This window comes from Heloderma suspectum, chromosome 6 (assembly GCF_057233095.1).
Source record: "Heloderma suspectum isolate Gila_16-S chromosome 6, 16-S_ref, whole genome shotgun sequence".
Classification (NCBI taxonomy): Eukaryota; Metazoa; Chordata; class Lepidosauria; order Squamata; family Helodermatidae; genus Heloderma; species Heloderma suspectum.
In genome coordinates this window covers 99501732-99523955 of record NC_139463.1, presented here as the reverse complement: position 1 = coordinate 99523955, position 22224 = coordinate 99501732, and the positions used below count along the sequence as shown (strand labels likewise).

At 47.1% G+C, this 22224-nt stretch overlaps 1 protein-coding gene across 4 annotated transcripts in view; it reads right to left on the bottom strand.

The window, feature by feature from the left end:
- Positions 1-22224, bottom strand: part of TTYH1 (tweety family member 1) — an 81848-nt gene that overhangs the window by 25767 nt on the left and 33857 nt on the right. For all 4 annotated transcript variants that reach the window (XM_084805552.1, XM_084805555.1, XM_084805553.1 and 1 more), the window contains 4 exons: positions 10112-10223; positions 4904-5124; positions 3679-3774; positions 2538-2610 (listed from right to left, as the gene is read on the bottom strand). In XM_084805552.1, the coding sequence (XP_084661678.1) occupies positions 2538-2610; positions 3679-3774; positions 4904-5124; positions 10112-10223 (502 nt within the window). The remainder of the gene's footprint in view (positions 1-2537; positions 2611-3678; positions 3775-4903; positions 5125-10111; positions 10224-22224) is intronic.

The following is a 22224-nucleotide window of genomic DNA, read 5'->3' as shown; positions in this document are numbered from 1 at the left end:
CGACTGTACACATGGACATCACCAGACGGTCAATATCGAAATCAGATTGATTATGTCCTTTGCAGCCAAAGATGGAGAAGCTCTATACAGTCAGTAAAAACAAGACCTGGAGCTGACTGTGGCTCAGATCATGAGCTTCTTGTTGCAAAATTTCAGCTTAAATTGAAGAACGTAGGGAAAACCACTAAACCATTCAGGTATGACCTAAATCATATATCTTATGAATATACAGTGGAGGTGACGAATAGATTTAAGGGATTAGACCTGATAGACAGAGTGCCTGAGGAACTATGGATGGAGGTCTGTAACATTGTTCAGGAGGCAGCAACTAAATCCATCCGAAAGAAAAAGAAATGCAAGAAAGCAAAGTGGCTGCCTGATGAGGCTTTACAAGTAGCTGAGGAAAGAAGGGAAGTGAAAAGCAAGGGAGAAAGGGGAAGACATATCCAACTGAATGCAGAATTCCAGAGAATAGCAAGGAGAGACAAGAAGGCCTTCTTAAATGAACAATGCAAAGAAATCGAGGAAAACAACAGAATGGGAAAGACTAGAGATCTCTTCAAGAAAATCGGAGATCTCAAGGGAACGTTTTGTGCAAAGACGGGGATGATAAAGGACAAAGAAGGTAGGGACCTAACAGAAGCAGATGAGATTAAGAAGAGGTGGAAAGAATACACAGAAGAACTATACAGGAAAGATCTGAATGTCCCTGATAGCCATGATAGTGAGATCACTGAACTTGAGCCGGACATCCTAGAGAGTGAAGTCAAGTGGGCCTTAGGAAGCTTTACTAACAACAAAGCTAGCAGAGATGACAGTATTCCAGCTGAGCTCTTTAAGATCCTAAAAGATGATGCTATTAAAGTGCTGCACTCAATATGCCAACAAATTTGGAACACTCAACAGTGGCCACAAGACTGGAAAAGGTCAGTTTACATTCCAATTCCAAAGAAGGACAATGCCAAAGAGTGTTCAAAGTACCGCACAATTGCGCTCATTTCACATGCCAGCAAGGTTATGCTCAAAATCCTACAAGCTAGGCTTCAGCAGTATGTGAACCGAGAACTACCAGAATTACAAGCGGGGTTTCGAAGAGGCAGAGGAACTAGAGATCAAATCGCCAACATTCGCTGGATCATGGAGAAAGCAAGAGAATTCCAGAAAAACATCTATTTCTGCTTCATTAACTACATGAAAGCCTTTGATTGTGTGGATCACAACAAACTGTGGCAAATTCTGAAAGTGATGGGAGTACCAGACCACCTTACCTGTCTCTTGAGAAACCTGTATAAGGGTCAAGAAGCAACAGTAAGAACTGGACATGGAACAGCCGATTGGTTCAAAATTGGGAAAGGAGTATGACAAGGCTGCATATTGTCGCCCTGCTTATTTAACTTATATGCAGAGTACATCATGAGAAACACTGGGTTGGATGAATCACAGGTCGGAATTAAGATTACCAGGAGAATTATCAATAGCCTCAGATACGCAGACGATACCACCCTAATGGCAGAAAGTGAAGAGGATCTAAAGAGCCTCTTGTTGAGGGTGAAAGTGGAGAGTGCAAAAACTGGTTTGAAACTCAACATTAAAAAAAACTAAGATCATGGTATCTGGCCCCCTCACTTCCTGGCATATAGAAGGGGAAGAAATGGAAGCAGTGACAGATTTTATTTTCTTGTGGTCCAAGATCACCGCAGATGGTGACTGTAGCCATGAAATTAAAAGACGCTTGCTCTTTGGGAGGAAAGCTATGGCAAACCTAGACAGCATAGTAGGAAGCAGAGACATCACCTTGCCGGCCAAGGTCTGTATAATTAAAGCTATGGTTTTCCCAGTAGTAATGTATGGCTGTGAGAGCTGGACTATAAGGAAGGCTGAGCACCGAAGAATTGATGCTTTCGAACTGTGGTGCTGGAGAAGACTCTTACGAGTCCCCTGGACTGCAAGGAGGTCAAATCAGTCCATCCTAAAGGAAATCAACCCCGACTGCTCATTGGAAGGACAGATCCTGAAGCTGAAATTCAAATATTTTGGCCACCTAATGCGAAGAGAAAACTCCCTGGAAAAGACCCTGATGCTGGGAAAGATTGAAGGCAAAAGGAGAAGGGGATGGCGGAGGATGAGATGGCTAGATAGCATCACTGATGCAATGACTATGAACTTGAGCTCACTCCAGGAGAGAGCGGAGGACAGGAAGGCCTGGCGTGCTCTGGTCCATGGGGTCACGAAGAGTCGGACATGACTGAACGACTGAACAACAACAACAAAGGGGCCTATAAGACCATTGAGTCCAACCCCCTGCTCAATGCAGGAATCCAAGTCAGAGCATCCCTAACAGATGGCTGTCCAATTGTTCAGTTCCATTTCATGGCACAGTTTGCTTGTGCAGCCAGTCCAGTCCTAGACAGCCTCCCATCTTGGCCCTCTCTCACTCCCCCTTCCCCCAAATTCAGCTTGGGACTTCATCAGCTCAGTTCTGCTGAGGTTTCCCCATCTGTACCATCCCCCCTCCACTCCCTGCAGCCCCGACTCACCACAGCTCCTGCCGTCTCCAGCCCCATGGAGCCCCAGCTCAGGATGAGGACAAGGAAGCTCATCACAGTCATTCTGTCCACAGGAAAGAGAGAGAAAGGCACTCAGGTGGGGAGGAAGAGCCTCAGCCTTCAAATAAGGCTTTGCATTACCTTGACAGGGCTCTACGTCTTAAGCAGCTGTGTGGCAGGCAGAAATTCAACAGATGCCATTGTCCTCCCATCACTGCACTTTCATGCTGGAGTCAAGATTCAGTGTGGCTCTTGAATCTAAAGGTGGCTTTTGTATGTGTAGCTGATATTGGTCTGATTATGGTGAGCGGGTTGACTGCTAAGGTTTTGCCTCAAAGTGGTGCCTGATTAGAAAGGGCCCACGCTTTCCCTATCCTTGGTCTAAAATGACCTAGCTGCACTACTGAATCAGCTCCTGGACCAGGTTCTTAAAAGGATCTGGTTGTCTGAATGTGAAGCACCCTGGGGTGCAGGATCTCTCTCCAGGGATCCGATGCAAGGAAGCCCATCTGCTGCCTGGCGGGAGTGTCTCCTTGCCTCCACTTATGCTTTGCATGTACATTCGTAAATAAAGGGAATATTTGTCAGGGTGGACACTGAGCCCATAGAATCCCAGAGTACTTCTGATTCTGAGGAAGAGCAGCCACTCCTGGGAGAGGAGCGCGCTCCTCTCCCAGGAGCAGCTGCTCTTCCTCAGATCAGAACTACTCTGGGATTCTATGGGCTCAGTGTCCACCCTGACAATATTGTAAAGTGATCTCTCTCATCTAAAGGACATTAAATCTGGCAGAACTGCCCTCTGGAACATCTCACTGATGGAGGACACAGAACTTATCTTTATGTGTAGCTGCAATAGACATTACATATGCCCCCCCCCGAAGCCCATCCATATTTACGTTTTATTCTGTTGAACTGATAATTTCAAACGGATTATTATTTGTTCCTTTGTATTGAAAAATTTATCTGCACGATACAAAATTCAGTCTAAAACTCCACCTGATGTATTCAGAGTTACTCCTGAAGATTCGCATCTGCCTCGTATGTATCCCTCCATTCCTCCCTCTTCCCTCCCCCCGAATTGCTGCAGCCAGGGCTCCAGCGCCTCAGTGGGCCCACCCGATGGCGCACTCACACGATTACCAGCCACTTGATCTGCTTCGCCAGCCCCAGCAAGGTGAAGAGACAGATAATGAGGTCCAAGAGCAGCAGCAAAATGTAGGCCAGCCACCTGGAGGAGCCAGAGAGCAACGGGGTGAGGATGACACGTGGATTCCAAGTCTTCCACCTCCAACCCTTGCACCTCTTTCTATCATCACCGGCCACTTTTGTGCAATAAGAGCATGCGACGTGCTCCCTCCCTCCCTCCTTCAAGTCATCTTCGCTCATGCACATCCTACCTATTTATTTTATTTATTTAGTACATTTCTAATCTGCCTAATAACTAATATTCTCTGGGCGGATGACAACTAGTTAAAAAACTAAAATGCCATTTTAAAATAGTTAAAAATGTAAAATACAATACAACTATTTAAAACAATAAATGCAGCACATTGCAAAACAATAAACAGCACAGGAATCAATAAAACAGCCATAATAACTGAGAACTAGGTCTCTAGAATGCCTGGGAGAAAAGAAAGGCCTTTGCCTGGTGCCGAAAAGATAACAACGTTGGTGCCAGGTGAATCTCTTTGGGAAGTTTATTCCATAAGTGGGGTACCACCACTCAGAAGGCCCTCTCTCTTGTAGCCACCCGCCTAGCTTCCTCTGGTGGGGGCACCTGTGGGAGGGCCCCTAAAAATGACCTAAGGGTCCAAGCAGGTACATGCAGATGGAGACGTGCCTTTAGATACTCTGGTCCGAAGCTGTTTAGGGCTTTAAAGGTAAACACCAACACCTTGAATTGGGCTTGGAAAAGGACTGGGAGCCAGTACAGATGCTGAAGCACTGGCATCACATGATCAAATTGGCCAGTCTCAGTTAGTAACCAGCACTAACTGAAGTTTCAGAACTGACTTCAAAGGTAGCTCCATGTACAATGCATTGCAACGATCCAGTTGGGAGGTTACCAGAACATGGATAACTGTCACCAGGCTATCTCTGTCCAGATAGGGTCGCAGCTGCTATATCAACCTAAGCTGATAAAAGACGCTCCCGGCCATTGAGGCTGCTTGGGCCTCAAGTGACAGTGATGAATCCAGCAGCGCCCTCAAGCTGCATGCCTGATCTTTCAGGGGGACTGCAACCCCCTCCACATAACTCTCCTTTGAGTTACACCTCCCCCTCCCATCCTTCAGTCAGTTCCCACAATCTGACATGCTTCTCTAGCCCACGTCCTTCCTCCCACTCCCATATCTCACCTGTAGTCTTCCAGGTCGCCGACTTGTTCTGCTAGGACGCTGGGCCCGCCGTGTGCCTCCCCCCAGAAAGGGATGCCATCCAGGGTCTGCGCTACGGCCTCGGCCTGGCGGCGCGTGTTCCGCACCACGGCCACCAACTCAGTCCGTAGGGACAGCGTCTCCTCCAGCTGGGTGAGCTCCCCCCGTACTGTGGCTGAAAGCAGCTCCACTGTCTCTGAGACCTGTGTGGAGAGCAAGAGAGAAGTCGTGATGTGGCGTCCTCGAAGAGGAGTAAGAAGAGGGCTGTATGGGCCACATGGCGTCATGTGGTATGCAGGGCCTCGACACAGATTTGTACACCAGACACGCTTGGCAAATGCAACGCATTGTGTGCCATGTGCTCCTTTTCATGGAGCAGCTAATTACCAAGCGGTGCCACAGGAACAGGCTGTCTTTACACCTGTCACCTAGTGACTTAACCACAGGGCTACTCTTGTAGATTCACTCCCATTTTGCCAGCGGGTCAGTACCTTCTCTGTGCTGAGGGGCAGGGGGGAATCCAGATTCTGCGACCTGGATTATGCAAAATAAGCATATTTGCTGAGATGCCCATCTTTTGCATAAATACCTTCCTACATTTCTCAGCCAGGGGCAGGGGGGGGGGACATTTTGAGGTTAACTAATGGTGATCAGCACCAAAATCTAGGAATACCCGTTCATGTCCAGAGTCAGTCCCTCTGCTTGGGGACAAGCAGTGGGTGGCTGTCTCCACCACATACGCTTTCTAAAACAGAGAATACTAGACTAGATTGACTTTCTAGATAATCTAGAATCCTAGACTGCATTGATTGTTGGACTGATCCACCAGGAGTCTTCCTATGTTCTTACGGAGTTAGTAGAAACCCTGCCTCTGGGAAAGACATCCTGCCCAGCTCCCCTTTGACTTCTGAAATTTCAGCAGGCGTTGCCCACACATTTCCAGCTTCTTTCCATGGTAATACGGCTTAGAACCTTGTTTCTAGCCATATGGGCTAGAAGCATCTGGATGCCATTGTAGTAATGATAATGGAATGTCCCATCTTTCCATCAGTTCAGCATCACTGTGTCCAATGCATGCACTGGCCAGATAGCAATTGCCCTCTGTTCACAACCTGAGCGTACATCCAGGATACTGTACAGCACTGGTTGTCAAACTGTGTTCCAGGGGATCCCAGGGTTCCTCAGTGTTCACCTCTCAGCTGAGGTCCTGCTCTGCATCTCCCCTCCTACAGAAGTGGAACTGAGTGGGTATGCAAGACAGGGTCTTTTTGGCCATGGCACCCAAGCTTTGCTACTCCCTCCCATGGGAGGTCCTTCTGAGTTCTTCCACCTTCAGAGATGAGGCAGGTGGGTTATGCAGGACATGGTCTTTTTGACCTTGGCTCCCAGGTGCCAGAATTCCTTCCCACCATCCCTACATCTGGCCCCTTCAGGCCTTGCCTTCTGGAATTATGTTAAGACTATTGTGTTTTCACTTTTCAGGGGCTTTGGGGGCAGAGGGGTAATCTTTTGTCACTGCACTCTCTGGGTTTTTTGCTGTGTTATTCTATCTGCTGTTCTGGCTTTATTTTGATGATTGCTTCTGTTGTATTTGGTTGTTTTATTTGTTTTATTTTTTAGTCTGTAAATAACAAAAAACTAATAAAGGCAGATGAAGCTCCATCACAGGCACAATTACTCATCTTCCCTGCACTGTACAGCTCCAGGGGAATGTTCTACGGCACACTCTCTGTTCAAACAGGGAAATTATGAAGCCCAACTGGTCTAGCCACTGCCCCATGTGAGTGACTGTATGCTGCAAAATACGCCCCAGAATCCTTGGCAATGTGGAGGGATTCTATGGGTGGCAGCCATGCTGGTGTTCGCTCAGGAGAAAGTTGATGTGGAAAAGGGTTACCTTTAGGCAAAAAGTGTGAAAAACAAAGTGAGCACATAGGAAGGTACCTTATACAAGGTCAGACTATTTGTCCATCGAGATCAAGGGTGCAGAACCTCAGACCTGGGGGCCAAATCTGGCCCTTCTGGGGTCCCAAATTGCCCCCCCGGGCTTCTCCATTTGGCCAAACCCTTTTGCCTTGGCCCCACCTCCTTTCCCCCAACAGCCAAATATTTGGTGGTTTCCCGGCTTTTGTGCAGTTTTTCCCCTATTCTAAAATCATAGAATCATAGAATCATAGAATCATAGAATCATAGAATCATAGAATCATAGAATCATAGAATCATAGAATAGTAGGGTTGGAAGGGGCCTACAAGGCCATTGAGTCCAACCCACTGCTCAATGCCCACTGCTCAAGTCAGAGCATCCCTGACAAATGGCTGTCCAGCCTCGTCTTGAAGGCCTCCAGTGTGGGAGAGCCCACCACCTCCCCAGGTAATTGGTTCCATTGTCGTATTGCTCTGACACTCAGGAAGTTTTTCCTGATGTTCAGCCGGAATCTGGCTTCCTGTAACTTGAGCCCATTATTCCGTGTCCTGCACTCTGGGATGATCAAGAAGAGATCCTGGCCTTCTTCTCTGTGACAACCTTTCAAGTACTTGAAGAGTGCTATCATATCTCCCCTCAGTCTTCTCTTCTCAAGGCTAAACATGCCCAGTTCTTTCAGTCTCTCTTCATAGGGCTTTGTTTCCAGTCCCCTGATCATCTTTGTTGCCCTCCTCTGAACCCTCTCCAGTTTGTCTGCATCCTTCTTCAAGTGTGGTGCCCAGAACTGGACACAGTACTCCAGATGAGGCCTAACCAGTGCTGAGTAGAGGGGAACTAGTACTTCCCGGGATTTGGAAGCCATGCTTGTATGAATGCAGCCCAAAACAGCATTTGCCTTTTTTGCAGCCACATCACATTGTTGGCTAATATTCAGCTTGTGATGGACAACAATTCCAAGATCCTTCTCGCTCGTAGTGTGGTTGAGCCACGTATCCCCCATCTTGTAACTGTGCATTTGGTTTCTTTTTCCCAGGTGCAGAACTTGGCATTTATCCCTATTAAATGCCATTCTGTTGTTTTCTGCCCAGTGCTCCAATCTATCCAGATCACTTTGAATTTTGTTTCTGTCTTCCAAAGTATTAGCTATCCCGCCCAATTTTGTGTCATGTGCAAATTTGATCAGCATTCCCTGCACCTCCTCCTCCAAGTCATTAATAAAAACGTTGAAGAGCACTGGGCCCAGGACTGAGCCCTGCGGTACCCCACTCGTTACCTCTCCCCAGTTTGAGAAGGTCCCATTGAGAAGCACTCTTTGAGTCCGATTCTGTAGCCAACTGTGGATCCACCGGATCGTTGTTTCATCTAGCCCACTTTGAGCTAGTTTGCTCATCAGGATATCATGGGGCACTTTGTCGAAAGCTTTGCTGAAGTCGAGGTATATGATGTCTACAGCATTCCCACGGTCTACAAGGGAGGTTACTTGATCAAAAAATGAGATCAGATTTGTCTGGCAGGACTTGTTTTTGACAAATCCATGTTGGCTTCGAGTAATCACGGCATTGTTGTCAAGGTGCTTCCAGATGGATTGCTTTATGATCTGCTCCAGAATTTTCCCAGGGATTGATGTCAGACTGACTGGTCTGTAGTTCCCAGGTTCCTCCTTTTTACCCTTTTTGAAGATAGGGACAACGTTAGCCCTCCTCCAGTCATCTGGCACTTCCCCAGTCCTCCATGATTTCTCAAAGAGAATAGACAGCGGTTCTGAGAGTTCTTCTGCCAGTTCCTTTATGACTCTAGGATGCAGTTCATCTGGCCCTGGAGATTTGAACTCATTCAAAGTAATGAGGTGTTTCTTGACCATATGCCGGTCGATCTCAAGCTGCAATCCTGCCCCTTCAGCCTGTACTTCGCCTTTGCCAGGGGGGTCATAGACCCTCTTTCGGGAGAAGACTGAGCCAAAGTAGGAATTGAGCACCTCTGCCTTTTCTTTGTCATCTGTTATCATTTTTCCATCCTTATTTAATAGCTGAACCACCATTTCTTTCCTCTGCCTTTTACTATGCACGTAGCTGAAGAAAGGCTTTTTGTTGTTTTTAACATCCCTTGCTAACCTCAGCTCATTCTCTGCTTTAGCCTTCCTGACGCCATCCCTGCAATTCTGTGCTATCTGCCTGTACGCTTCCTTTATTACTTGGCCTTCTTTCCACTTCCTATATGTGTCCTTTTTTGTTTTCAGGTCGTCCCTAAGCTTTTTGTGAAGCCACATTGGCTTCTTCTGTTGTCTTCCACCTTTTCTTCTTGTTGGAATTGTTTGTGATTGTGCCTTGAGAATTTCCTTTTTTAAAAGCTCCCACCCATCTTGGACTCCTTTTCTCGCTAGCATCGCTTGCCATGGGACCTTACTGATTGCAGCTTTACTGATTGTAAGGGCTTTAAGCTAAAATATGGTGGTCTTTTTGGCATTTTGGCCCTTCCCCTGTCTTCGCCCCCCCATCACTGGAATTCCCCCGCCCCCGGGCTTATCTGAAATTGATTCCGGGGGGTAGGGCTGGTATGTTGGGCCCTGCCCCTTTTTGCCTTTGGCCCTGCCCACCACTGGAATGCGGCCCCCGAAAGATTCTCCAAAACAGAATTTAGTCCTTGGCTGAAAGAAGTTCCGCGCCCATGATCTAGATACGTGCACATAGCTGATGCACTCACATAACAAAGCAGGCAGGCACTTTCTGGATGCTATATACAAATCCATACGAGCCATATGGCGTAGCCGTAACACTGCACACCAGCCTGCTGGGGACATCTGCTTGAGCTCACGTATCAACATGACATGCCCCTTGGCGCACCATATGCTGTGACTAGGACTTAAAATGGCAAGTTAGGTTCCGCCACATGGCATACTGATTCTGTTCCATTCACCTGCATCATTTGCACACTATCACTTGTGGAACACCATCCGCTCCCCACAATACCACTTTCGGTAGCCATGTGGCATCACTTGCAGCATATGCTAAGGACATGTTGGACTCAGGGTGAGCACACATCCCTGGAAGGAAGAGACATGAGTCAAGAGCCACTAATCTTGCCAAGGGTGCTTGACAACTAAATTCACAATCTATTTCATTTCTGGAATGTGTAAGCAGAGCAGAGGTTAATGTGTGTTCAAGTGCTATCATCTCAGGATAACTGGCCATATAAAAAAGCTGTAGGTGTTTCCGCACTCTCTCCCCATTCATTCATTCATTCATTCACTCACTCACTCATTCACTCACCAGAGTATCGATGGAGCTTAGCGTGTGGTTAGCATTCAGCAGCGAGTATGTGACCTGGTACACACCATCATTGGTTTCGCTATTTCCATAGAAACCGATGCCAATCCCAGCACTGTGTTTTGTGGTGGGGGAGAGAAAGAAAGAGGCATATCAGCATACAGGCTTTGCAACCTTTTTGGCCCTATTCCTTGACTAAAGGGCAGTTGGGGGTGGGGTGTCTAAAATCCTACATGGTCCTATTTTGGTGCCATAAATGCCTGTTTAAGCTGGACAGCCACTGGAAGTATATAATGTGAACAAGGCATCATTCTCAATGGGGTCAGTCAAATCTGTATCAGGACTATACCACCTCAAACTGTGGGTTGGGACTATTATGATTTAATATGAGCACGCCTACAAAAAACATTTATCGGTATATAGGAAACAAACTAGAAGCTCATGCCAGAGCTTCTCCACATGACCAGTTTATCCCAACACTGTACTGCTGTTTCTGCTTCCTGTTCAAGCACGGGTTCTGTGCACTGACTGTTTCTGTAACCTCACTACATTCTGCTTATTTTCTTTTCACATCTCTTAAACATTGATAATGCTGCAAGGCAAACCCTTACATGCAGCGGGTGACTCGCGCAACTACCTCTGTGGTACCTGCCCCTTTTCCTCCCTTCACAGATTACTGGCTGCTTCACTGTGATTGAGACAGCCACGCAGTGTGGATGGACAGAGAACAAGGCAAACACATGCTCCCTAGAGACATGGCTTTTGCTCACATTGCCTGGTGGAGCACTGGAATGCCGCCGTGCCGACCATTCTGCTGGGCAATGTAACCTAAAGCCATGTCTCCACAGTGACGACATCACGGCAGGGCAGCATGCCGGTACATCAGTAGACCAGCAGGGCAGCATGCTGGTACATCAGTAGACCAGCATGCCGCCCTGCCGGGCTTCCATTCAGCAGACTCCCAATACATTGTGAAGTGCCGGGAAACAGTAGGGAATTACAAGGATGTGGAAGGGCTCAGGGCAGACATGGCAGGGTGGTACTCCCACCCCATTGTTGTCACTGCTGTTGTCATCATAATTGCCCCCCCCCCCGCAACCACCCACGCCTAACTCCTCATTTCACCATGGTCCAAGTACAGAGGTTGGTGTTGGTGCTTTCACAGTGTGACCAGAGAAAATGCCACATTTTCCTCATACTGAAATAGCATGGGATAAGAAGGGGGAAAGTGCGGGAAAACCACCGGAGGACAATGACATCATGTAAAGCACCCGGAAAATTCCATGTTTAAAGAATGATGAACACACAACAAAACACCAGTGTAGAGAAGCTCCCTGAGTGGTTACAGTCAGTGGAGGCTTGTGGCCCTGATGTCAGTGGGGTGGTGAATCTGCTCTGGGTTTCAGTCAGAACCAGCCAGAACTCTAAAGAAGCTATAAACCCGGAGCAGATTCACCACCCCACTGACATCGGAGCAACCTGCCTCCACTGGTTACTGTTCTGGTGCCACTGGAGCCATCCATGCCCCCAACTGATCTGCGCAGTTGCCATCAAACCAATGATTCATTAGGCAGAGGTGGTAGGAAGAAGATGCCTGGATTGGCAACAGTTTTCTTCATTGCCTGTTCCAACAGCTTGCTGAGGCATTGGAAAACCATACACGGTAGTAGAAACCCAGCTAGTTTACAAGCCAGATTTCACCCTTCTTTGAATTTGTCAATACATTTCTCAGTTCAAAAAACAACAAAAAACACCCCATATCAAAATGCACTTAAAATGCATTTAAATGATTTAAAATCTGTTTAGAAATTGCATTTTGAGAAAAATTGTATTTAAAAATAGACATTTCAAGATGTACTTAAATGCAAATTTCAACTGCTCAATCAATCAATCAATCAATCCATGATTGATGCAGAAATACGGCAAAATGCACACCTGAGTAAACATATGCTAAAGTGACATGGGGAGCTTCCAGACAGGTTTCACAGTGCTACCAATCAAAGAGCTTCGCTACACGAGTGACTTATTGCACACTCATGATTGTTCACTCATGGAAGTTTGTGGGTCCTTTACACGATGTTCTCCACCTCCAGAACATCTCCTGCACTTTCTCCCATTTATTCTGCTTTCAAAAAGATTGGACATAACGCAAAAAGGGACGTTATTCCGATCTATCAGCATAGCACTATAATGACAGTGCTATCTAGTGGCTGTAAATTGAAACACACAGAAATATACAGAACTTGCTGAGGAAGGACTTTCCTTGATTCAAACCATGTGTCTATTGTGTAAAGGAGGCCATTGTAATCCTGCAAAGAAGCCAAAAGCAGAAAGGCCCAGTAAGGATGCAGGGGTTTTGCTTAATATAGAGAAGCTCTTAAGATATTGTGCAGCTATTCCATATTTCTCTCCTTAACAGATTTTTTTTATGGTAAGAAAAAGAAGCAGTGGGAAAACATGGGAAGGTTACAAATGGAAGATGATGTCATCTGGACCCCCTTCCTCCATGTTTGAGGAAGGCAATTGCAGGATAAAATCCTTGTCTGGAAGCACCCATAGACTGGATTTGTCCATCCATACTTGGGAGTTTCCTTGTTCTTGCTTTGTGGTGACCTCAACTCAAGTAAAACTGGGGCCCTACCTACACTACAAACATATATCAACTTTATGCCCCTTTAATGGTCATGGCTACCCCTGAAGAATCTTGGGAACTGTCAGGTGCTGAAAATTCAATAATAATAATAATAATAATAATAATAATAATAATAATAATAATTAACATTTCTATACCGCCCAATAGCTGAAGCTCTCTGGGTGGTTTACAAAAATTAAAAACATTAAAAATGCAATATACAGAGATTAAAAACCATTTGTATAAAAACACATGAACAGACAATATACCCAAAAGAAACATATATCTAAAACAACTTCAAATGAACAATCTCAAGAGTAAACAACCCTAACCATAAGACAATCCAGGATCAATTAAAACTTATCATATGGTGCTGAATGCCTGGGAGAAGAGGAGGGTCTTAACCCGGCACCAAAAAGATAACAATGTTGGCACCAGGCAGGCCTCATTGGGGAGATCATTCCATAATTTTGGGGCCACCACCAAGAAGGCCCTCTCCCTTGTTGCTGTATTCCAAGCTTCCCTTGGTGTAGGCAGCCAGAGGAGAGTCTTAGATGTTGAGCATAGTATATGGGTAGATTCGTGTCGGGAGCGGCGCTCCATCAGGTATTGTGGTCCCAAGCTGTTTAAGGCTTTATAGGTTAAAACCAGCACCTTGAATTGGGCTTGGAAATATACAGGCAGCCAGCATTGGTCTTATATGTTCAGACCTTCTGGTCCCCGTTATCAGTCTGGCCACTGCATTTTGCACAAGCTGCAGCTTCTGAACTGTCTTCAAAGGCAGCCCCACGTAGAGTGCATTGCAGTAATCTAACTTGGAGATTACGAGAGCATAGACAACTGAAGCCAAGTTAACCCTGTCCAAATAGGGGCACAGCTGGGCCACCAACTGAAATTGGTAGAAGGCACTCCGTGCCACTGAGGCCACCTGAGCCTCAAGTGACAAAGATGGCTCCAGGAGAACCCCCAAGCCACGAACCTGCTCCTTTGGGGGACTGCAACCCCATCCAGAACAGATTGAGCACCCTCCATCTGGTCAGCAGAACCACCCACCAACAGCATCTCAGTCTTGCCTGGATTGAGCTTCAGTTTATTAGCCCTCATTCAGTCCATTGTCACAGCCAGGCACTGATTTAGTACATCCACAGCCTCACCTGAAGAAGATGAAAAAGAGAAATAGAGCTGTGTGTCATCAGCATACTGATGATAATGTGCCCCAAAACTCTGGATGACCGCACTCGACAGTTTCATGTAGAAGTTAAATACCATGGGGGACAGAACTGACCCCTGTGGAACCCCATACTGGAGAATCCACGGAGCCAAGCAATATTCCAAGTAAGATCAAGGAGAATCAACAAGGTCACACTCCCCCTGTCTCTCTCCCAACATAGGTCATCATACAGGGCGACCAAGGCTGTTTCCATGCCAAAACCTGGCCTGAACCCCAACTGAAATGGATCTAGATAATTGGTCTCATCCAAGAGTGTCTGGAGCTGGTTGGCAACCACCTGCTCAAGAACCTTGCCCAGGAAAGGAGCATTTGCCACTGGCCTAAAATTACTAAGATTTTCTGGGTCCAGGGAGGGTTTCTTTAGGAGTGGTCTCACTACCGCCTCTTTGAGGTGGTCCAGGACCACTCCCTCTTGCAAGGAGCCATTCATCGCCTCCTTGGTCCAGACAGCTGTTCCTTCCCTGCCAGTTTTTATCAGGCAAGAGGGGCAAGGATCCAGTACGGAAGTGGTTGCACAAACCTGTCCAAGCACCTTGTCAACATCCTCGAGCTGCAGCAACTGAAACTCATCCAGGAAAACAGGACAAGGCTGTGCTCTGGATACTCACCAGATTCACCTGCTATAACACTGGAGTCTAAGTCCCGGTGGATGCAAGAGATCTTATCCTGGAAGTGCCTAGCAAATGCATTACAGCAGGCCTCAGGGGGATCTACAGTGTACTTAGGACCAGCATATAATAACCCCCGGACGACTCTGAAAAGCTCTGCTGGGTGGCAGATAGAAGATTCAACAGAGGCTGCAAGATGATGTTTTTTTTTTGCTGCCCTTACTGCCCCTGAATATACTATACCATAGGCACATTTCAGCATTTGATTGCATCCACTAGATTTTCCTCCTTCTGTACTCAAGCCGTCTCCTATTTTGTTTCATCGCTCTCAGCTCTGGGGTATACCATGGAGCAGGTCAAGCTCTAATCAGGAGAGGGTGCTCAGGAGCAATCATATCAACTGCCTGGGTCATTTCTGCATTCCACAGATCAGCCAGGGTTTTGACAGGAGAGCCTTCCATATCAACTAGTAACCTCCCCAGAGTCCTCTGGAAACCATCCAGATCCATTAGCCTCCAGGGGCAGACCATCTTAATAGGTCTCCCACCCTTGCAGAGGGGAAAAGCTGCTGTAAGTCTAAACCTCAGCAGGCAATGATCTGAACATGACAAGGTGACTGATGCAAAGTCCCCCCCCTTCAGACCACCATCTCCATGAGAAAACCAAGTCTAGAGTATGTCCTGCTACTCTACATGCGTCGGGCCAGTGACATGTTGGGACAGTCCCATGGCCATCACGGAGGCCATGAAATCCTGAACTGCCCCAGACAATGTGCCCTCAACCTGAATGTTGACATCCCCCAGAACCAACAGTCTGGGGGATTGCAACAGCGCACCTGAGACCACCTCCGTTAGCTCAGATAGGGAGTCTGTTGAGCAGCAGGGTGGGCAGTATGCCAACAGAGTCCCCAGTCTGTCCTGCTGGCCCAACACAAGGTGCAAACACTACAGACCAGTAGTCACATGGACAGGGAGACTGCAGAGGGAGATGGAATTCCTCTAGACCACAGCAACCCCCCATCCCCCGTCCTCAGGTCTTCTCTGATGCTGGACCAAGTACCCCAGTGAGCAGACTAACTCCTCCCTGCTCACGCACCTGGGTCTCAGTTATACATGTCAGATCAGCCGCCTCATCCACTATTAAGTCATGGATGAGAGAGGTCTTATTTTGAACCGATCTGGCATTTAAAAGCATAATCCGGAGACTCGAGGGCAGGCTGATAGGGCAACCACCATGCCTGCAGCTGGGGAGAGGGCTGGAACATGGCACAGTCATTAACTGTCTAGGCCATGTTTCCCTAACCTGGCTAACCATCCTCCCAATGCCATATCTCCCTTGCAACCACACTAATTGGGGCCCCCTCAAGTGCCCTGACTTGGCCATATATCCTCTCTCCCAGGCACATAACAGGATCCTAAGCAAAACAAACACAAAACACAAAACAAAACAAAACAACAGTGAAGTGATCCTTAGCTTCCTACCCACCCCTTCATAAAACTACAGTTCCCAGGGCTTTTTGGGAATGCTGATAAAGGTGTATAGTATGGTACAGAAATGCCTATACAGTTACATCACGCCCGATGGTTGGGGAGGCTCAAAATGGCCCTGTATTAGCCTTGATGGTTTCTCACATTCTCGGTTCAGTGTTTGCACACTGAATTGGAAATGCAGGAACAGATGTTTTGTCTGTTGAACTTTTACTGCAGGGGTAGGCAGAAAGTAGGGGGAGTTGAACATCTGGAGATCTACCTTCTGCCCACTTCTGCTTTACTCTATCCAGCACAAGTGTTGGTAAACTGGGTTATATTCATTGCTCTAGCAGGCTCTTAATGCAAGCCTGCAGCAGGGGTTTCTCTTAGCCCAAGGAAAGTGAGGGAGTGGGGAGTCAGGAGTTTTCTGACCCAAGGGACAGTACACCGTGCTTGAGTACAGTACAGCAGGAGAAGAAGGGGCCTTTGAAAAGCAAGTCCCCCTTCTTTTTTGCAGGCTCCTGCATGCAGCCTTGACAGCTTCTGCTGGTCCCACCATTGTCACTGTCTGTGCTGATGGGGAAGGATTGGCAAGAAGCACACAGTAGACTTATGCAGATGGTCACAGGCACATGTGGCAGCTGGATGCACATCCGATGTACGTTCCCCACTGATTCAAAACTGTCGTGTAGCCATGCCCCTGACAGACTCAGAGCAGGAACGAGATGGAATCCTCCTGTGGGCACAGTGGAGGCAATATTTGCAAGAAGGAGTCACATCCAGAGTAGCAGCACAGATGGGAAGGGAGACAGCAGGGAAGGAAAGAGGAAAGAGTGCAAAGATGCACAAGCGGAGCAGCAGCAGCAGCAGCAGCCAGGGGGAAAAGTCTAAGCTCCTTAGGGCAGCTGGCTGGGGATTGGGAAGGGATTTGAATAGAGAGGGAACAAGCAAGTATGAAAGGAACAGCGCATGAGACAAACCCGGTATTTCCCCGTCCAGTCCCATCTCTCTCTCTCTCTCTCTCATCCTGGATTGGCGCATCTATTTAACGCTGGCTCCTGACAGCCAGGGTTTGCCCACCCACCCCCTGTCTTGCTTCTTAACTGTAATTATGAAGCATGCTGGGTGGGTAATTATAGTCTTTCTGGTAATGACACAAGCATGCAGGAAACAGCTGCATTCAAAATGTACAGCGATTAACCCAAGAGGGACCACAATACCGACCATCCTTCCTTCAGTCAATCTTGCTCATCCTCCACATCTATTCACCTGAGCTGCACTTTCCGGGTCAGTTCACATGCAAGTTCTTTTTCTTTTTAATCTAGTGATTACTATAGGCCTATAGTGTAAGGTTTTTTTTTAGTATTTAATATTTTAAATACATTTGCCAGCTTTGTGGATAGGATTGGTTATGAATCAGGATAAATAGATGCACTGTTCCCTCTCTCCTTCCATTTATCCTACACGCATAAGTGGAGGCCTGAGCAGTCTGGTGTAACTGTTAAACCCCCTGCTCATCTCTTTATACCTGCATCCTTTTATACTGCTAAATGCAGTTATGCTTTACTGGCATACTACATGATATACTTGCAAATAGACATTTGTCCTGATCACCTACGGTAAGTATGAATTGCTTCCAGGTAACCAGCAGGCCTGTAGCCAGATATTTTGTTTGCAGAGGCCTAATGATATATGGTGGGGAATTGATGCCCAGCAGCCAGAACCTAAACACAGGTAGCCTAATACGTTTGAAGTCAATTAATTGAATTATATACAAATTAAATTGCCTATTGCTTGTCAGTTCTCTGAGTACTTTTACACCCACATGCTAGGACTCTGGAAGGTAGGAGCAGGTTTGCTTCTTACTGAGGAATTGGGTAAAAGACTGCCTGGATGCTTTTCCTTGTAGATTTAAAGATAGCAGCTTAACCCTCTGCTTAGTTAGCAGTGCCAGTGACAGGTATGAAGGGGCTTGGGCAAAGTACCCTCTAGGGACCATCTCAGCATCACCCTGGTGGCCTCCTGTAAGCTTAGCAAGGGTTGTGATGGTGGCCAGCAGTGTGCAGCCCAACAGTGAAAAAAGAATTACTAGAGGTGCAATCCTATGCATTTAGACAGAAAAAAAGTCCCACAGCTCCTAGCATGCCCAAGCTAATGCTGGCTGGGGCATGCTGGGAGTTGTAAGACATATTTCTGTGCAAACATGCATAGGATTGCACTCTAGGTGAAGCAGCTGCTGCCATCTTAATTTCCTCAGAATGCCTCTAGTCCCTACATCAGAGCCCAAAGGCATTTGGCGGAAATTAAGGTGGTGGTGGCTGCAGGTAACTCACTTGGCACTTTTCTTCAGAGCGCCAGGCATAAACAAAAAGTTAATTTCAAAAAACTAAAGAGGAAAGTGGCTGGCATCTGCAGCGGTAACCTCTCTGTGGCCTCTGGGCCTCAGCATTTACCCACTGCACCCGATGCTGACACCAGTCTTGAAGAACTCCTTTAATTCAAGCCCTGAGTAACACTTGGTGTGGGAAATCTTTGGCAGGCTTTGAGAACAGCTTATCAGAACACGGAACTCACTTATGCAACCACACAACTCACCACCCACCAACCCAAGCTTCCAGTCCCTTGTGCCCATTCCTGGCCAGCTCCAGAGGCCAGCAAAGCTACGCACTTACTAGGACCCTGAGACTGGCATCTGGCCTTCCAGCAACTGGACCGCTCATTTCACATTGCCCAGGAGACCTGAAAAGGCTGGGGGCATGCCTGTGAGAGAATTATCAGTTGGCACCTGGCTGATTCCTGAGGTGAAGTGGCTTATTATGGTGTGGCTGTGTGAGAAAGAGAGTTGCAGAAGGAGCAGAGGGTGGAGTTCGTGTGTTCCCTGCACTCCTGCGCCACCTACACAAGATTTCTGAACAAAAACCGAGGCTCCGAGGCGAAGATTCCAAATTTATCATTTGGCCACACTGGAATGTGATCTAGAGGCTTTAGGGAAGGGCGGGGTGAGATGGGAACCAAGATGCCCAACTTGTTTGGGAAGAGAGTGGTAGATAGAGAGAATCTGCAGAGGGGGGTGGGTGGGATCAGAGCCAGGAACACCCCCACCAGGGTTTTTATCCCCTCACCCTTCAGTCTGGGAACTGCCTCCCATCTAATGAAAAAGCATGATTATCATGAGAATGTGGCTGCCTCTCTCCCGCCCTGCCACACTGTGAGAGGAGGAGGAGGCGGGAGGTGGTTGTCATAGAAATGAGATTTAGGGAGAAAGAGAAAGAGAGGGCCTGGTGTGACTGAAAGAGGCAGAGATGGGGCGGGGGGGGGGAAGACTTGTGAGAGAGTTGGGTGATTATGTGAATGGAGGGAGCGGGAAAGGGAGAATGGCTGAGGGTTGATGTGTGAATAGAGGAGGGGTTCAAGTGTGAAGGAAGAGCAGGTGGATCAGTGAAAGCAGCGCTGGCTTCTGGATTTGAGGGAGCACTCAAGTCAGCCCCCTCCCCCGCCATGCGTGGGCCTTATCCTGGCCATTTACACACTGCCCCCAAAAGAGGAAAAGCATAACAAAAAAAGAGGATAGACGAGGACACCAATTTGCATGACTCTGGCATAACTAAATGTATATGTAGAAGTGGAAATTTAAAAATAATAATGATAATCTAATTAGAAATACAAGACATTTCACAGTAGTAGGTATTAAAGGCTGTGACCAGGTAACCTGTGTGCCTGTTCAGTCTGCTGCTGGATGCTAACTTTTGATGGGCAACTTCAAGGTCCCTGGGCTCTCCTTTCTTATGGTTCTTTATCTTTAAACCAGACTTGGACCAGATGGCCCATCAAACAGAGAACATCTGCCAATAGAGGACTGTTCTCTGCCAGATCTTCAAAACAGAGGACTGTGCTCTGTAAAGTAGGACATCTGGCCACCCTGGCAGCGACTCAAGTCATATCTGATGTACCTCACACCTCACGTAGTTAAAAGGGGTGCCAAGTTCTCTCCTCCTCTTTCCCCTTTGGCTCTCTCGCAAAACCTCTCACAAGAAACCCTCAGTCTATTCCATCTCCCTAATGACCCTGCCAGAAGAGGGAAGCAGCCCCCACTCTACTTGGATTAACTGGGAAGACCCTAATTTTTCATACATTTGTGTACGAGAATGCAAAAGGTCTTGTACAGAGGCCCTTTGTTCTCACACATGCACAAGAATTCTTGCACATCTGCAAAACTGTCTCTTTTTCTGTCCCCAGATATCCTGGCCTTAATTGTGTCCCAGTAGAGCAGGGGTTCACAACCTGTGGCCCTGGGGCCTGATGCGGCCCTCAGCTGCTCCCTGTGTGACTCCTGAAGCGGGAAGGACCCTGCCCAAGTTGGCAGCCATCACAACATCTTGTGGTAGCAAATGCCACAGCTTAACTTCAGGCCAGTTTACACATGCACATCCATCACTTGATTTGTCATCATTCTTTTGCACTTGAGGATTTGAAGCTAAAATCTGTGAACAGGCTCCTCTTCAACCAATTTGCGGAGGAGACAAGAGTTGGTGTCTTTCTGTGGTGTTTGATCTGTGGTGGTTGGTTCACACATGCTGCAGACATCAAATTACGAGCATCCATATGTTTGAACCTAGTTTTGCTCTTGCTCAGGATCTGGCTGTGTACATAGTATTTAGGGCTGGAAGGCTAATTTGCCCTCAGGCAATCCTTCTGTGTGCGTGTTGTGGGGAGGAAGGTGGAAGGAGAGTGTCTTCCCTTTCAGCATGTGGACTGGCTCTCTGCCAAAATAATCTGGAGCCATTTGTTAGGTCTGAACCTTTTTGCAGCCCATTTTCTCCCTGTTTGAGAGAAGAGCCAGCATGGCACAGTGGTCCAAGTGTTCAGATGGAACCAGCAAGAGGCATCTTCAGAGAAGACCTGCTCAGTCATAACACTTGCAAGGAGGCTGTGGCCCAGTCACTATTTCTAAACCTAGCTTACCTCACAGGATTGCTGTAAGAACCACGAACCCCTGAACCCCTTGGAAGCAAAGTAGGATTAAAATGAAAGAAAATAAAAATTGTCTCCCACCTTTGTATCCCAGCCTTTCCTCCAAGGCACCTAGTCTGGCGTAACCATCCTATTCACAAACAATAATCCTGTGAGGTACATAGGTTATGCTCAAGGCCACCCAGTCAGCTTCACATGAGGTTTTTAACCCATGTCTCCCCAGACTGAGGCCAATTGCTTATATCCTAGACACCACACTGTGGCTTGGATAGCAACTGATCCACTGGGAGCTTGGCGGGAAGATAGTTTTGCCTTTGGGACAGTGGGATGCCCTAAGTACCTTTTGATTTCTTGACATTTTTAGCATCCTCTGGTTCCTGCTGGTTTTCCAGCTCATAGCGCCACTCCTCAAAAAACACCTCCTGGACCCTAGTCCTCTTCCTGTTCTAATTCATCAAAACTCTTTCCCATCCCAGAGAACCAACACGTCTTGGCACTTCTGATCTTTCCTCTGATGAGCAAATGGCCATTCGCTGCTCTAGGCTGGTTTCTGTGCTACGAAGGAGTGGCATCTGGCTGCTGGATCCTCCTGCCCATCCAGATGGAAGGGTTATTTCTCCCTGGGCTAGACGAATAAAGGTTCTCATGCTAAAAATATTTCTTAGCCACCCGCCGTTTCTGTGCACTCCAAAGAGCAAAGAGATCACATAGGTCATCTGTCCACACAGCATGAAGATGGAGTAGCACTTCTATGACATTTGGCCTTAGTTCATAAATGGCAGGGATTGGATGCAGTGGAGAAACAAGACTTAGGGTGTATACACAATACAGCCTCAAACTGGTTTCCTCTTGCCTCTGGCTGGAACAACATGTTATGTGTAGTTCCATGATTCTGTTTTTGGTCTTTTAAATATATACGCTACATTCTGAACTGGAAGACTAGCATGGTGGGGGCTTCTTAACTCTTCCCCCTTGCACTGTTTTTCTGATAAAAATTGCCTTCCTCAAAGTTGATTTTAACCCCATGGAGGAAAAGATATAGGTACCCCATCTTTTTCTCAGTTGGGGTAAAAGTAGTGTCGGGGAGAGATTTTTGGCCTTCTCCTCCAAATTGCAGCCCCAGCAGTTGAGTTGTATTGAAAACAAAAACAACTGGAGAAAGTATCATGGAACTACAAATAACAACAGTGTTCAGATGTAACGAT